The sequence below is a fragment of the Mustelus asterias genome, chromosome 3 (genome assembly GCF_964213995.1).
Source record: "Mustelus asterias chromosome 3, sMusAst1.hap1.1, whole genome shotgun sequence".
In the NCBI taxonomy this organism is placed as follows: domain Eukaryota; kingdom Metazoa; phylum Chordata; class Chondrichthyes; order Carcharhiniformes; family Triakidae; genus Mustelus; species Mustelus asterias.
In genome coordinates, this window is record NC_135803.1 from 47,369,335 (window position 1) to 47,384,300 (window position 14,966).

The 14,966-nt window shown below is 38.6% G+C and overlaps 1 protein-coding gene across 3 annotated transcripts in view; it reads right to left on the reverse strand.

Annotated features, from left to right (window-relative positions):
* Positions 1-14,966, reverse strand: part of gigyf2 (GRB10 interacting GYF protein 2) — a 149,331-nt gene that overhangs the window by 77,365 nt on the left and 57,000 nt on the right. For all 3 annotated transcript variants that reach the window (XM_078208491.1, XM_078208503.1, XM_078208497.1), the window contains one exon: positions 5,126-5,302. In XM_078208491.1, the coding sequence (XP_078064617.1) occupies positions 5,126-5,302 (177 nt within the window). The remainder of the gene's footprint in view (positions 1-5,125; positions 5,303-14,966) is intronic.

Below are 14,966 nucleotides of genomic sequence, written 5' to 3' on the forward strand. Positions count from 1 at the left end.
GTGAGGTCTATGGGGCATAAGAATGATGCTGGGAGTTGAGCTGCTGTCCCCGAGAACCAGGCAGGCCTCCTACCTATTGAATTATCACTTTAAGAGAATATGCAAATGATGCACATCAAGGAACCGATGTCAAATGGAATGTGACCAACAGATAGTGAAGGTGTTGTTGCAGCTTTTGCTGTGAGTAATGGAAGTTGCTCAATTCCTACAGTAGATCTATCTGTTGAGTTATACTGCAATGCACAAGCCACAAAAAATAAAATGGGAGAACAGCACCATTGGATTTAGTAAAGTGGAAACCTGAACAGCAACCAAAAAATAATTATTTAAAAAGCAGCTGCGTTGCTGAATCTCGACATAGAGTAAAGCCATAAATTGGGAGGCACTGTAAAAGATGGGGAACTTTAAAAGGATGACCACTGAATTCCCCAACATGAGGTGGAAAGACCACAGAAGTCCTACTCAAATTTAGACTTTTTAAAACAAGGGATGGAATTATGCTTTTTGGATTTATCTGTTACAGAACCGGATTTAAAAAAGCAGTGAAAGTAAAGAAAGCCCATTACAAATACAGTGAATACTTGGGGCCTCTCTATGCAGAATAACAATGTTGTTAAGCTGTGGGCAAACATGCTGGAAGAGCAACTTTATATAAAGGTGAACTTCAGAATACACTGACTGGAGCTGATGGTTTACAGAAAACCACCACAAGAATCAATTGATCAGTTTGTCAGCAGGTTCCGTGATAGGGGCAAGGACTAAGCTGTCTGGATGGATAATGGAGCTAGTCATTATTTTAATAACAATCAAAGTCTTCCAAAAAGACCTTTTAAAAGAAAAAAGTCACAGTCACAGAGGGGCGGCACAGTGGCACAGTAGTAGTTAGCACTGCTGCCTCACAGCACCAGGGGCCCGGGTTCAATTCCCGGCTTGGGTCACTGTGCAGAGTCAGCACATTCTCCCCATGTTAGCATAGGTTTCCTCCAGGTGCTCCGGTTTCCTCCCAAAGTTTGAAAGATGTGCTGGTTAGGGCATTGGCCATGCTAAATTCTCCCTCAGTGTAACCGAACAGGCGCTGAAGTGTGGCGACTAGGGGACTTTCACAGTAACTTCATTGCAATGTTAATGTAAGCCTACTTGTGACTGATAAATAAACTTTATTGACACACTGCTAAAAGATAACAGCAAAGATAAAGCCACTGTGGCTGGGACAACACCTGCAGAGCTCTGAAGAGTAATTCTGACTCGAAACATTGACACTATTCTCTTTCCATAGATGCTGCTGAGATTTTCTAGCATTTCTGTTTTTGTTTCAGATTCCAGCATCCGCGGTATTTTGCTTTTATCTATGGATATTGGTGGCTCATTTGCCAGAATAATCTTAAGAAATCTATGCTTTCAGGCCACCATCTGGAACATACTGCCTCCAGAGATTACCTTCCTGTTTTCCAAGTCAGGTAATCGGCAAAACCAAAGAAGAGTATGGCCAAAGTTTACACTCAATAATAGCAGCCGCTCATTGTGAAGGACTCGTCTTCAACAGCAGAAATGACAGGTAAATGTGGATAGATTAATTGCTTTGATTCTATATATTCCAGTTCTGGGATCCGTTCTGGCCCAGGCAAACTCAAAGATGTGTGACATCCACCTATTCACCAGACATATACCTATTTGGTAAACTATTTATTATGGAAACTGACCACAAACCATTGGTGATGACTTGGCACAAACCACTAATGAGTGCACCACCCAGACTCCAGAGATGCCTAATTAAAGTACAGGAATATGACCCCCAAGTCTGTTACAAGCTGTATAGCAAAATGATTACTTCAGACATGCTGTGCAGGTTACCAAATCCAAAAGAAAAACTGTGAATGTTTTACTAGACCTATAAGCAGATAATGTAGCTATCAAAGTAGAGAATACACTCAATGTAAATCTGATGAGTTTTGGTCAACACAAATAGAAATAGCAAGTGATCCATCATTGAAGGCATTGTGGAAGGTTTTTGGAGCTGATTGGCCTGATACAGTATAAAAAGTGCCAGATGCTCCAAGATGTTTTTGGCTATACAGAGATGAATGAGATATTTCAAGTGGCATGATTTCCAAAGAAAAGCAGGAGTTTTCATTAGGATGTATTGTCAGTTTCACCAGGGGAATAAAGCAAATGAGGCACCAAGCAAAGGAAGTTCTATATTGGCCAGGCATCAATGATACTGAGAAGGGAGAGACAATATGTGAAGCATGTCAGAGGCACCAAGCGCACCAATATAATGAATCACCACACCCACGCCAAGTTCCATCACAGCCTTGGCTCAAATTTGCAACAAATTTACTCACTGCCCATGGCAACAACTTTCTCCGAACCATCAATTAATTTTCCAAGATTCCAAACATCATACAGCTGAAGGATACCTCGTGTTTGGCCATGGTTGACACAATGAACGCAATATTGAGTTTGGTATGCCTGGAGAGAAACCAAACAATGGGCCTCAATATACTGGCAGACCTTTAAGGGTTGGGTGCTAAATGGGGCATAAATCATGTGTCAGTCTTGCCACACTATCTCAGATCCAACAGCCATGTTGAGTGCATGGTTTGCACTGTTAAGGCATTAATCGTGACGTGCAGAGAAACAAAACAAGATCTCCATATTACACTTGAGGATGACATCTTTGGACATGGGCTTACCATCGCCAGCGGAATTCACGTTTGCTAGGTAGATTAGGACAACCTTGCCAAGCCAGCACTTGTCCAAATTCTCAGAGTGCAAAAGGAACTTCTTAAAAAACAAGGAAGAATGAAGATGGCACACAACCAACACATGGGTGTGGAACTGTCCACTCTGCATGTAAGACGCAAGGTTTGGGTCATGCATAAGAGCATGGAAGCTAGCTACCGCGTAAGCAAGCTTGCAGTGAGCCTAGATCCGATGAGGCACGATACCAAATAGGGAAACCTTAAGGAGAAACAAAAACCAACAAAGGGAACTGCTAGTTGTATAACACCCAGCACTCCAACTGTGTCTAGAGCATACTCAAAGATGAACTCGGAAAGTGAAATTGTTTTCATGTGGTCATTCTCATTCACCATTCTGATAATACACAGCTTGTCAATGCACCCATGAGTCCAGAACACCAAAGTGATCATTCTCAGATCTCAGAAAAGTTATACCATCCTGAGATCTGGGAGGATTAGTAAACCACCTATACTTTATACAGATGTAAACTCGTGGGTCTATCTTCCATGTAAATAGTTTTCCACATGTCTTAATGTATGTAATGTTATCTTGGGGGGGAAAGGGGGGAATGTTGCAATATCAGTAAGAGAATATAATGTAAATAATGTACACGTCGAGGGACCAGGATCTGAAGCAGCAAGTGACCAGCAGTCAAATGGAGTGGGTGAAGCTGTTGCTGTAATAGTGGCTGCTGAATCCATAGCACAGACCTGTCCAATGAGCTATCCTGCAATGTTTACATATTAGTTGTATCCTTCAAATAAATCAAACCTACTTATAGGTTACCAATTGTGCGCGCAAGTTTGGTGAGTTTTCAAAAATAAGCCAGAAACACAACCTAACCACCAACCCCTTTTGTACTCTCATTCTTTTTGCATGGCATCACACTTCACAAAACCCAAACCCGCTCCAGCCATGTCTCTCCAAGACTGAAATATGGCGGGAATGCGTAGAGGAAGGTTTCTTGGAGGAAGGTTCAGGTTTCAGAAGCCAGAAACGGACATAATTCATATGTTCCCAGACTAAGTGAAAGACTGGGCCAGGGAGTCAAAACCAAGCGTAGTATTCAAGCTTACCAGATTTGAGTGTAGAGGAATAAAGGAATCAAAATTGCAGAGGACTCTAGAAGCACAGAATGGGTTATGGGTGAGGCAAGATGAATAAAAGGTGGCATAAGCATTTTAGATTTGAGGGGATGGGGGTGAGAGGGTGAGGAGCTCAGTGACCAGAAAAGATTTTCAGCAGGAAGGAAAGGGAAGAGAGCCAGCAAACACTCTATGGACGTGCAAGGAGGCATTAAAATAACCTGTGATCAGTTACCTATTGCTGCTGCCAATTACAGCAGAAACAATATTCAACCTAAAGCTATGACATTTCTTAGTTGGGAAAGCTAAAACAACATACCACTCCCCACAGTTAGGCTGATGCTCCATGATCCACAGATCATCTAAATATGGCACCTAGTTGCCAATTCACACAGGTACAAGTCACCCACTTCCTTTGGTTTACTGCAAGTTCCACCATCCATGTTTGGCAAGTGGGCCAATGCTTTCATAGCTTCACAGCCAAGTAACCAAGGTCTCTGAGTTGCAGGAGTTCACAAGTAGAACAGGTAAAAATAGGCTATGATTCACAAAAAGACATGCAACCAGAAGGGCTGGTAGACCTGAATTCCAAATAACACATTTGTATTACAGCAAAGGAATAGGTGCAGAGCCATCAAGTGGTAAAAGAGAGCAACTGCATGCAGAATTAGACATGTAATTAAATACTGCAGGACAACACTGTACATCACTCAGTTCCACTGGCTAACATGCAATGTTTCATCACAGCATCTAGAGAGTAACTCCAATTAAGTGTTGTGACTCTGACTGGTACATTGCATTACTAACCTGGAACCACTACATTGGAAGCAAGACTAAACATCAAATCATTATGCACAGAAATCTAGTGGAACTAAAATAATTAAAATTATCTTATATTCCACAGGAAGATGATATCTAACAGAATAATCCGTTTGGCAAGGATTGGTATATTTAACTTTAGTATAGTATATATAATTTGGATAAAGTGGCTATTTCCATCTAGTTTCAAGTGAATTTATCATATTCATTATCTAGCATTTCAAATTATAAAGTAGCCTCAACACCTGACATACCTCAAACTACTGTTTTAACATTGTATTGAACATTTTAAAATGTCACCTTTAAATTTATTATTTCATCCCTAAGTTGAGGTTTCTTCAATGCAGCTATTTCACCCACACCCCCTGATTGGAATAAAGTCAAGAGTCCTACTGTGCACGCTCTATGCATTAAGTACAGCATGACAGATGCCAGGCATTTTAGCATTAGTTGGCCAAAAATATATTCAGCTCCCAGACCTGGACTATGAGGCTGCCATCTGTCCCCTTCTCGACGAGGACCTGCTAAACGCCAACCTCCATCATCATCCTCACCATTCTGCTCATCTCTGCAGACCCGCCAGTTTTCACTCTCTGAACGGGTGAATTCATGCTTCCTTGTTGATGATGATCCCATTTCTTCAAAAGTCGGTCTCCCTAAATACAAAAAGCAAAGTTCTTAAGATATGCTATTCAAATGCAAAACCTGACAGACTTCATTTAGATGGTATGCACCTTTACTGATAGAAACTGGCCAACGATGTGCAAGACTATAGTTCTCCACATAATTAATTTAGAACCCCATCCAAACCAAATTAGGATTTCTGTGGTTAATGCAAATCAATGATTAATAGGTGACTTGGTAACAAATACTGTTCACCAATTACAATATTTTGTTACCTGTAATGTCCACTAGACAAGATTAAGTGCCCACAGCCTCTCAGTCTGGCTCAGCAGGTAGCTGACAGGAATGACAGTCATCTTTCTGTTGAACATCTGAAAGACGTGCTGCTTAGGCGCATTTACCCAAACAGGTGCCAGACTGGGGGAATTTCACGGTAACTTCATTGCAGTGTTAATGTAAGCCTTACTTGTGACTAATAAATAAACTTTACTTTTTTTACTTTAACTCACTCCCAGATTTATTATTAAATGGAGTTTGATTGTCATATCGATATTTTAAGGAAGTTATTGACGTGCACCCCAAGGTCAGGAATGGAGACCAGATCAAAAGATCTTCTGGTTTAGTATCCCATAGAACCAATTTTTCCCATATGCCTCAACATTTTGTTTCTTGTTGTCAGTGTATACTGACAACAGGGCAGCATGGTGGCACAGTGGTTAGCACTGCTGCCTCACAGCGCCAGGGACCCAGGTTCGATTCCCGGCTTGGGTCACTGTCTGTGTGGAGTTTGCACATTCTCCCCGTGTCTGCATGGGTTTCCTCCGGGTGCTCCGGTTTTCTCCCACAGTCCAAAGATGTGTGGGTTAGGTGGATTGGCCATGCTAAATTGACCCTTGGTTTCAGGGGGACTAGCTAAGGTAAATGCATGGGATTATGGGGATAAGGTTTGAGTGGGATTATGGGGATAGAATCTGGGTGGGATTGTGGTCAGTGCAGACTTGATGGGCCGAATGGCCTCCTCCTGCACTGTAGGATTCTATGGTATAAAAAGGATAATACAGCCATCAAAAGAGACCAAGAGAATTAAGGAATTGGATTATGGGAGATTGTGCAATTAGTATGTTCTTATTGGAAAAGGGTTGGGAGGTGATTTATTGTTCTTTTTAGGGTTTTTAAAGCAACTAGATAATATGGATCATGATGTGCTATTTCATCTGGTCTAGAGCAGTAGTGTTCAGACTCGACACAGCCTGAATTGCAATTCAATTCAAAATAAATCCACATAAAACAATACTTTATAGTGTGGGGCCAGTCAATGAAACGGTTTTCTGAGGTGGAAGCAGTTAGCATTGATTGATTAAAATGAAAATTAGATTCATTTCAAATAATATTATGGGAAACAGTATACATGAGATGAAGTGTAGCCTGTTTGGAAGATCTAGTGATTTTGAACCTGTTGTAGCCTAAATGATACAAATTAATTGCCATGATTGGCCAACAATTCCATTATTGATTTGATTTGTCACATGTATTAACATAGTGAAAAGTATTGTTTCTTGTGCGCTATACAATCAAAGCATACTGTTCATAAAGAAGGAAAGAGAGAGTGCAGAATGTAGTGTTACAGTCATAGCTAGGGTGTAAAGAAAGATCAACTTAATGCAAGGTAAGGCCATTCAAAAGTCTGACAGCAGCAGGGAAGAAGCTGTTCTCGAGTCGGTTGGTACGTGACCTCAGACTTTTGTGATCTTTTTCCCAATGGAAGAAGGTGGGGAAGAGACAGTGTCCGGGGTGCGTGGAGTCCTGAATTATGCTGGCTGGCTTTGCCGAGGCAGCGGGAAGTGTAGACAGAGTCAATGGATGGGAGGCTGGTTTGTGTGATGGATTGGGCTACATTCATGTCGTTTTGTAGTTCCTTGCGGTCTTGGGCAGAGCAGGAGCCATACCAAGCTGTGATATAACCAGAAAGAATGCTTTCTATGGTGCATCTGTAAAGGTTGGCGAGAGCGTGCTACTGCAGGATGGCAGGTGAAATAAAGAGTTTTCTAGACATTCCTATATTTAACAAATATTTTTAAATGAAACACACCACACGCAATCAGAATTTGCTGCCAAAACAAAGTTAATGGGCATGGTTAGTTGGAGTAAATCGTCCAACTTAAGGCAAGCAGATGCGCAGTTAAATATCAATATCCAATAGTTGCCGCTTGTGTCATGCTGTTCCGAAAACAGCATCCTCAGTCTGCCCCCCTTTTTAATGAACCCGCTGTATTTGCCCATTAATCTTGCCCCAGAAAATCAAGTTACACATTTTAATGCCATGTCAATTATTTCGGTTTTCTTAGCTATTGTGTGGGGTCTCACCCCTTCAGGCTTTGAATTTTCCATGGAGATAAGTCATGTTTAACATTTAATTTTTTTCCTTTCTTTTCCTCAATCCAATTTTTTCCCTACTTTATTTTGCCTGTATGTTTGATTTGATATTGAATTCACCTTTCTCCTCAGTCTTTTCTGTATCTGTTTCCAAATCCTTAAATCTAATTGATTGTGGAAATACTTTGTTGGTTGCCCTGTTCACTCAAGTGCCAAATTTCACTTGCAGCGACATCATCAACAACTTTGTGTCAGAAAAATATTTTGAAAACAGTAGGAATATATCTAATTAGTGGACATTTTTTGTCCTGCTACAGTAAACTGTAGTTTATTGCATTTATCAAAACCATTGCATTTAAAGAAAAGCTGACATGAACAGAATTCTGCTTTTGTTACTCTTTAAAGCATGCTCTTACAATTTTTGTGGCAACCAAGATTAGCTAAAATTAAAGCAAAATACTGTGGATGCTGGAAATACTCAGTAGATCTGGCAGCATCTGTGGAGAGAAACAGAGTTAACTTTGAGTCCAAATTCTTTTGGACCAGATATGTTAACTCAAACCCTGATTTCTGACCAAATGCTTGCAATGAGGATTTAAGTGCAAGGGTCAAGAACCCAAATTATCAGTGAATGCTTAGACAGTGACAGAAAATAAACATTGTAGCCTTACTATAGGCTTGTGTACAATGTTTTAGTCAAGTAAGCACATGTTTTGATTGAACACAAACTTGCACACAAATTCAGCATAGATTTTACAGCATCTTTTGATAAATAAATCCTAAACTGAACTATTTGTTATCGCAGCCGTGACATGCATTGCTCAACTTTAAGTGAAGTAGTGAACATTTTTTGAATGAAGACATACTTTACCGACTTTTCAGTATCTTATCTAAGCAAGTTAGGATCAGAAGAATCATTGGCTAATTAAACAGTTTTAAATCTCCTCAAGCCGAATGGCAGATATTGTTCAAAGCTGCAATGCAAGTTAGTTCCCTAAAACCCCAAACATGCAAGTGCCAAATTTGAAAGTTAATTGACTAAAGATTGAATCGCAACATGTCAGCCACACAAGAAGTCATCGGAATTCTGAATTCTCATCAATTTATGTAATCCAATGCCTGGCCAAGTCTTTAATCCTTACTGCTTGGGTGAGTATTTCATTTTTTTTGTTATAGTTTCGAAGGAGAAGAATTGCATGCATTATGTTTATGCAGCACCAATTTCCACGTGCAATTCTGATCAAAGTTTCTGGCTGAACAGGTTCCTTAGAGCAAGACAGAAACAAAAGCAGGGTCACATGGTCAGAATTTTGAAGGGCCACTCCTTATTTTGTCCTTCCTCACCTTTGCTTTGACTGTGCAGAGCAAGGGAAATAGTGGACTTTAGCGAAATACTGGAACTATTCCCATGGGAACAATAAAATCAACAAAAAGCAGATGTGCTTTCCTAGGCAATGCCACTAAGTGTAAGTGGTAGATTTTAATTTTGAACGTATGGCAAAGTTGGCATTGTAGATCAGCTACACATTATAAACGCCACTAGATTTCCTTTGGCCACAAGAGAGAACAATAAGCAGCAGTTCGTCTCCAAATGCAGCTTATCTATTAATGCTATCTTTCCAGCTGATTGTGACATTTAATAGCTACTCCGTATGTCTTGTGCTTCCGGTTAAGGTTACTGCCACAATGACATGCTACTTTCAAGGCTGATCCACATCCCTGCTAATCTAACATCTTCTCAACTTTGAACAATGAAAAGGACCCGCGTCCTTCACTGGTACCATATTTCAACCAATAATGTGACTAAGTTACAGGCCTCCGTTCTCAAAGAATGCAACAATGGGAATGAACTAATGCAAGGGGAAGGTGGACAAATATATAGCATGAAAATAGGTAAAGTAGCACTTAAAAAGTTGGTAGAGCACAAGAGCGAAAATGGCACCCGACTCTGATGGCATTAATCTTGGAATGTCAAAGGATGCCATTGCAGAGCCTCGAGGCACAAATATGCTTGGATGTGTAAATTGCCGAGAACTGGCAAACTGACAATGTAGCATCCTTGTTTGGCAAAGGGATAAATTTAGTAGTTTAAACTTAAACACCTGCAGCAGGTAAAAGTCAAGAGGCTATCATGAAATAAAAGCATTGACACACATAAAACTATAATTCCTATCTCGTGTCATGTATATTGAAGAGTAATCTGAATTAGTCATTTATATCGTTGCTATTTGTGGAAGCTTGTTAGGCACAAATTGAATGCCATGGTCCTTGCATTCCAAAAGTGAATAGGTTTGAAAAGTACTGGTTAGAAAGCGCTTTGCAATGTTCAGGGGTTGTGAAAAGCGCTATAAGGTGCAGGTCCTTTCTATCTAAATTATATAAATACTCTACACATTCCAAGCGTGAATTCCAGCTCCTCACAGCTAACGCACCAAAGCGGACACTGTTCAAACATTTAATGCAAGTTACCTCATGTGCTGCACCCAACATTCCAAACATGTGGGTACCAAATTTTTAAGTTATCTATTAGAAATTGAATCTCAATATGCCAGCCACATTAAAAAGGGGGCAAATAAAATTCCTGAATTTTTAGTTTTCATCTGTGTCAATTAGCCCATTGGCCAGCCAAGTCCTCAAGTCTTACAACTAGGAAAATAATATTTCAGTTAACTGTATCCTCTCCAAGTGGGAGAACTGCAGTGAATTGACCCAGACCTTCTAGCCAGAGGGAGCATATGCTACTGACCCCACTCCCATTTTAAATTGTACATGGGGGGACAGCCAAAAGTACATCAGTGTTATAGGACAAACTTCCCAAATTTGCCTTTACAGCTTCCTGGAGGACAATCAGCCCTATGGAACCATTTCTGAAGTTTGGATGTTCTGGGGTCAGGTATAAATTGGCACTCCGGAACTTCCAATGCCATTGCAACACTCAATAGCAGTGAACATTTCAGCACTCGCCATGCATTGGGATTGTAGAGTCTAAGTCATCATGTTTTGGACAGCATAAATCAGCACTCTGAAGCTTTGATCAACGTTTTGGGCTGAACAGATTCACCATGGCAGGATAAAGAAAGTAGAAGGGTCAAGTCGTTAAGAGTTTTGTAGGACCATTACACTATGAGAATAACTCTTACTTTATTTCATCTTTGTCTTCGCTGTGACCATACAAGCAGGAAAACTGTCCCAAAGGGACAATAAAAGCAACAAAAAGTAGATGCACTTTCTCAGTCGAGCTGTGACACATAAGTGGTCAGCAAATCAGGGCGAAAATGCACATGCAATAAGTAAGTTATATAGGTCTACATAACCATTGTTAAACTAAACAGTTAACTAATTAAAATTATTGGCTCTAGAATACTGTATAGCTAACTGAGAGAATTACTACTCTCAACTATTAAAATGGATCTAATCTCAGCTGTACTAGGGCCAGAGTTGCAGCAATTAACTGTCGCCGTGTTGTCTGGTCATAGCTCCCTCTGGGCTGTGTCACCGGAGATGGGCTGGTAATCTTCAGAGCTTTCACAGACCAAGTGCAAGACCAAGTGCACAGCCCTCCTGCCTTTGTAGTACATATAGGTATGAAGATGGCCAGCCCATCTCCAGTGACATAGCCCAGAGGGAGCCAAGATCAGACAGTATAGCAACAGTTAATTGCTGCAACTCTGGCCTAATTTCAGCTGAGATTAGATTCAATTTAATAGTTGAGTGTAATACAATTCACTACTGTAGGCTATACAATATTCTACATTCAAGAATTTAATTAATTTTAACTGTTTAATTTAACAATGGTTATATAGATACCTACATAGCTTATTTATTACATGTACATTTTTCCCTCCCTTCACTGATCATTCACACATAACACCTATTCCAGTTAGTGGAACAAAGCAATCCAAGTTTCTAATTTCTCAACAACTATCGATATTGCTCCGCAACTGCAGAGAGGGAGGTACAGTTCAATAATAAGGTCAGGAGGGATTAAAGTTTGACAGCGTCCCTTTGTAATTAACTTGTGCGAGAAGCTGAATGCCACAATGCATCAAAGTTTAACAAGCATTTTGCTTGAACCTCAGTTATGCCATTCATCTAAATGTTATTTAACAAGCTGAGTGTATTATAACAAATGCTAGCAGAAGCTGGAAAAAGTGACCTGCCTCTGATGAGAACTGTTTTACCAAAAGTAATGAGGATCCTACATCGCTTTCAGAGGGGTAGTGGAGGAGGAAATTTGACATACAGTAATTCTCCAATAAATATTAACCTGAGTCACCTAACTACATAAATACAACCTGACAAGTCTCTCAATTTCAGCCCTTTTAATTGGCCACATGTCGGCAAAATGGCTAGCTTTATTAGTTCTAAAAGGAAGCAGCTGATTATATTGTACATAACTCACGTAACTCTATAAAAGATTACCACGTAAGACTGCACACACAAGCCTTATCTTCAGTGTTCACTGCCTTAATATCTTTGCATTCATCCATCAAGCGGCAAGCCAGATTTACAAGCAAGAAACTTGTAAAACTTCCATATTTTGGTAAGTACGTAATATTGTGAAATTTTAATTTGTTAAACTATATTTCATTTTAGAAGACTGCATGTCATGAATGACCAGACTTAATAATACGCATACATAAATCCCTAACTTTAATATAAATCTTTATAAAATAATCAATTTGAGACGTTTTTTCAGATTTACAAATGTGAAGAATGAAGAATTGATATTTAAATCCAGATAAACATTTATTTATAAGATAAAAATTACAATTTTAACATTTAAAACAAACCTCTGATGTAAATTTGATGCAAATAAAATTCAGTTCTGATAGGAACCCATTTCACCAAAGCTGCTTTGTTGGGGAGGGGGTGGGGTACAAGCTTAATTCACTTCTGTAGTAAACATTTATCTGAGCTACCTAACATCATAAATAGAACACGAGAAGTCTCACTATTTCAATCCATTTAATTGGCCACCTGTAGGCAAAATGCCTAACCTTATTAGGGCTAAAAGGAAACAACAGCTCATATTCTATATACTCACATTCCTAACCCATGTAACTCTATAATGAAGATTATCAACATAACAGTGCAAACACAAGTCTTATCTTGTGTCCACCGCAATAAACAGATTTGCATTCATTTGTAAAACTGCAACTGAAATTTGCAAGCAAAAAGAAATCTGTAAAACTTCCATATTTCGGTAAGTACCTGATTTTATGAAATGTTAGCTTATTGAAGTTTACTTCACTTTATAAAACCAGATGACACAAATCAAACTTAATAATTTGCTTGTGTAAATCACTAACTTTAAGAGATCATGTTTACAAAATCATTTTTTGATACTTACGTTAAGATTACATTCAGTGCACAAGACTTAAATGCAAACTTAAGCACCAATAATTCAACTTTAAAGCTAGATTAACATTTAATGTTAAGTTTAATGAAAGCAAGAAACAAGCACAATTTTAGTATCTTTTGAAACAAACTTCTGGCTTTAATTCAGGGGGAAAAAACTTTAATTTAGAAACAGTAAATTCTCTTGCACTCCTATTCAAAATCCCTAGAGGATCAATTTACTACATACAAACTTTAACAGGTTAAATCCAACCTTTAAAGTCAATTCGATTCATATATCTATCATGGCACTAGCTGATACAGTTTTACATAAAGCACATCTTATCAGAAAATTCAAAAAAAACTATTCAGCTGAAATTTAAAACTGCACTTGGTGTATCAAGTAGTCTCAAATTGTATGTGCATCACTACTCAAAGTTAAGGTCCTGTGTTTCACAAAGTAAACACTGGAAATTTTCATTTTGGATAACAATTGATCTTTCAGTTTATATTCAATATACTACAATAAATTGAACATGATTTATGTACAAATCAACATTCAAGCCACAATTTTACAAAATATGAAACTGTTGCCAACAAACTTATAATTGCAAAATGTATCTTTTTCTTCAGTTGGATCTATTTTAAAGAAGCAAAGAAAATCAATGTCAATTTTATTAAGCTGACCCAAAAACTTTGCAGTATAAATCAGGAACCTAAATTAAAAAGAACTTTCCATGAACTTCTCCAAATTGAAGGGGAAAAAAATTCAATATTATCTAAAAGATTCACACTCAATCTTGCCAATCTCAGCACAGGCTATATGGCTACAAGCAATCCACACAAATTCAGGACATAATTTTAGATCAAAGAGCTATATGTGGAGTTCCGTAACTAGAATTAAAAAGTTCATTGTATCTACAGCATTTTTCTAATTTGAACCATATGGAGCCCTCTAAACTACTACCTGCACTATAGCTGCATCAATACATTTGATATTAAAAGAACAGAATTATTAAAGGTCCAAGAAACACTGTGAATATTTAAACCTGAATATTGGAGAAAACTTTATTCCAAATAAGTCAACAAAGAGAACATAATTCTGAAATTAACCATTAATATAACTTCAGCAAAGCACAAACCAATCAAGTTTGCCCACTGCAACTACTTTAGTGAATAAAAACCAAGGCTAGCAGATTAAGGAAACTTCCGCTAGTCAGGTCTTAATGAAACTGATGGCAATAAAGCAAAAATGCTCAGTGAACATGTTTGTTACATTTACACTGAATTAAAATGCTTTTCAAATCAGATCCTTACCACATGACAGTTAGAATCATAGAATCCCTTCAGTGCAGAAGGAGGCCATTCGGCCCATCAAGTCTGCACCGAACACAATCCAATCCAGGCCCTATCCCCATAACCCCAAACATTTACTCTAGCTAGTCCCCTGACACAAAGGGGCAACTTAGCAAACTGAAGGGCTATATAATAAATTTTCATTCATCACTGTTTATTTAAATTTTTATATATCATCCATATCTGACATTGAACTATCATCACATCACTCCGCCCTTTGAAATATAAAATTTAACATCAAGCCAATGTATACAAAAAGGATCAATAAAAATTTGAAAAAAATACACAATCTGAAAACTTGACAACGAGAATCCTTTCTAACCACTTCAAAATTTCAAAGAAGAAAATTAATTGCTTTCTTATAAATTCACTTCCAAATGCACTCTCTCTTAAAATACTGCAATAAGAATTTCAGGGAAACACAAGCCCATGCCCCATCAAAATAACCAAATGAATTGAACTGAAAGAGTGCATGAGATCTATTCATTAGGATAGAATTGCTTGTGCAGTACAGATGAAAGGTTAATAAGTAAATAAGTTAATAAGTAAATAAGTAATCCTGCAAATCCACAACACAAGTAATTGCTAAAAAGACAAATACAGATAATGAGGAGATAATTGAACCCC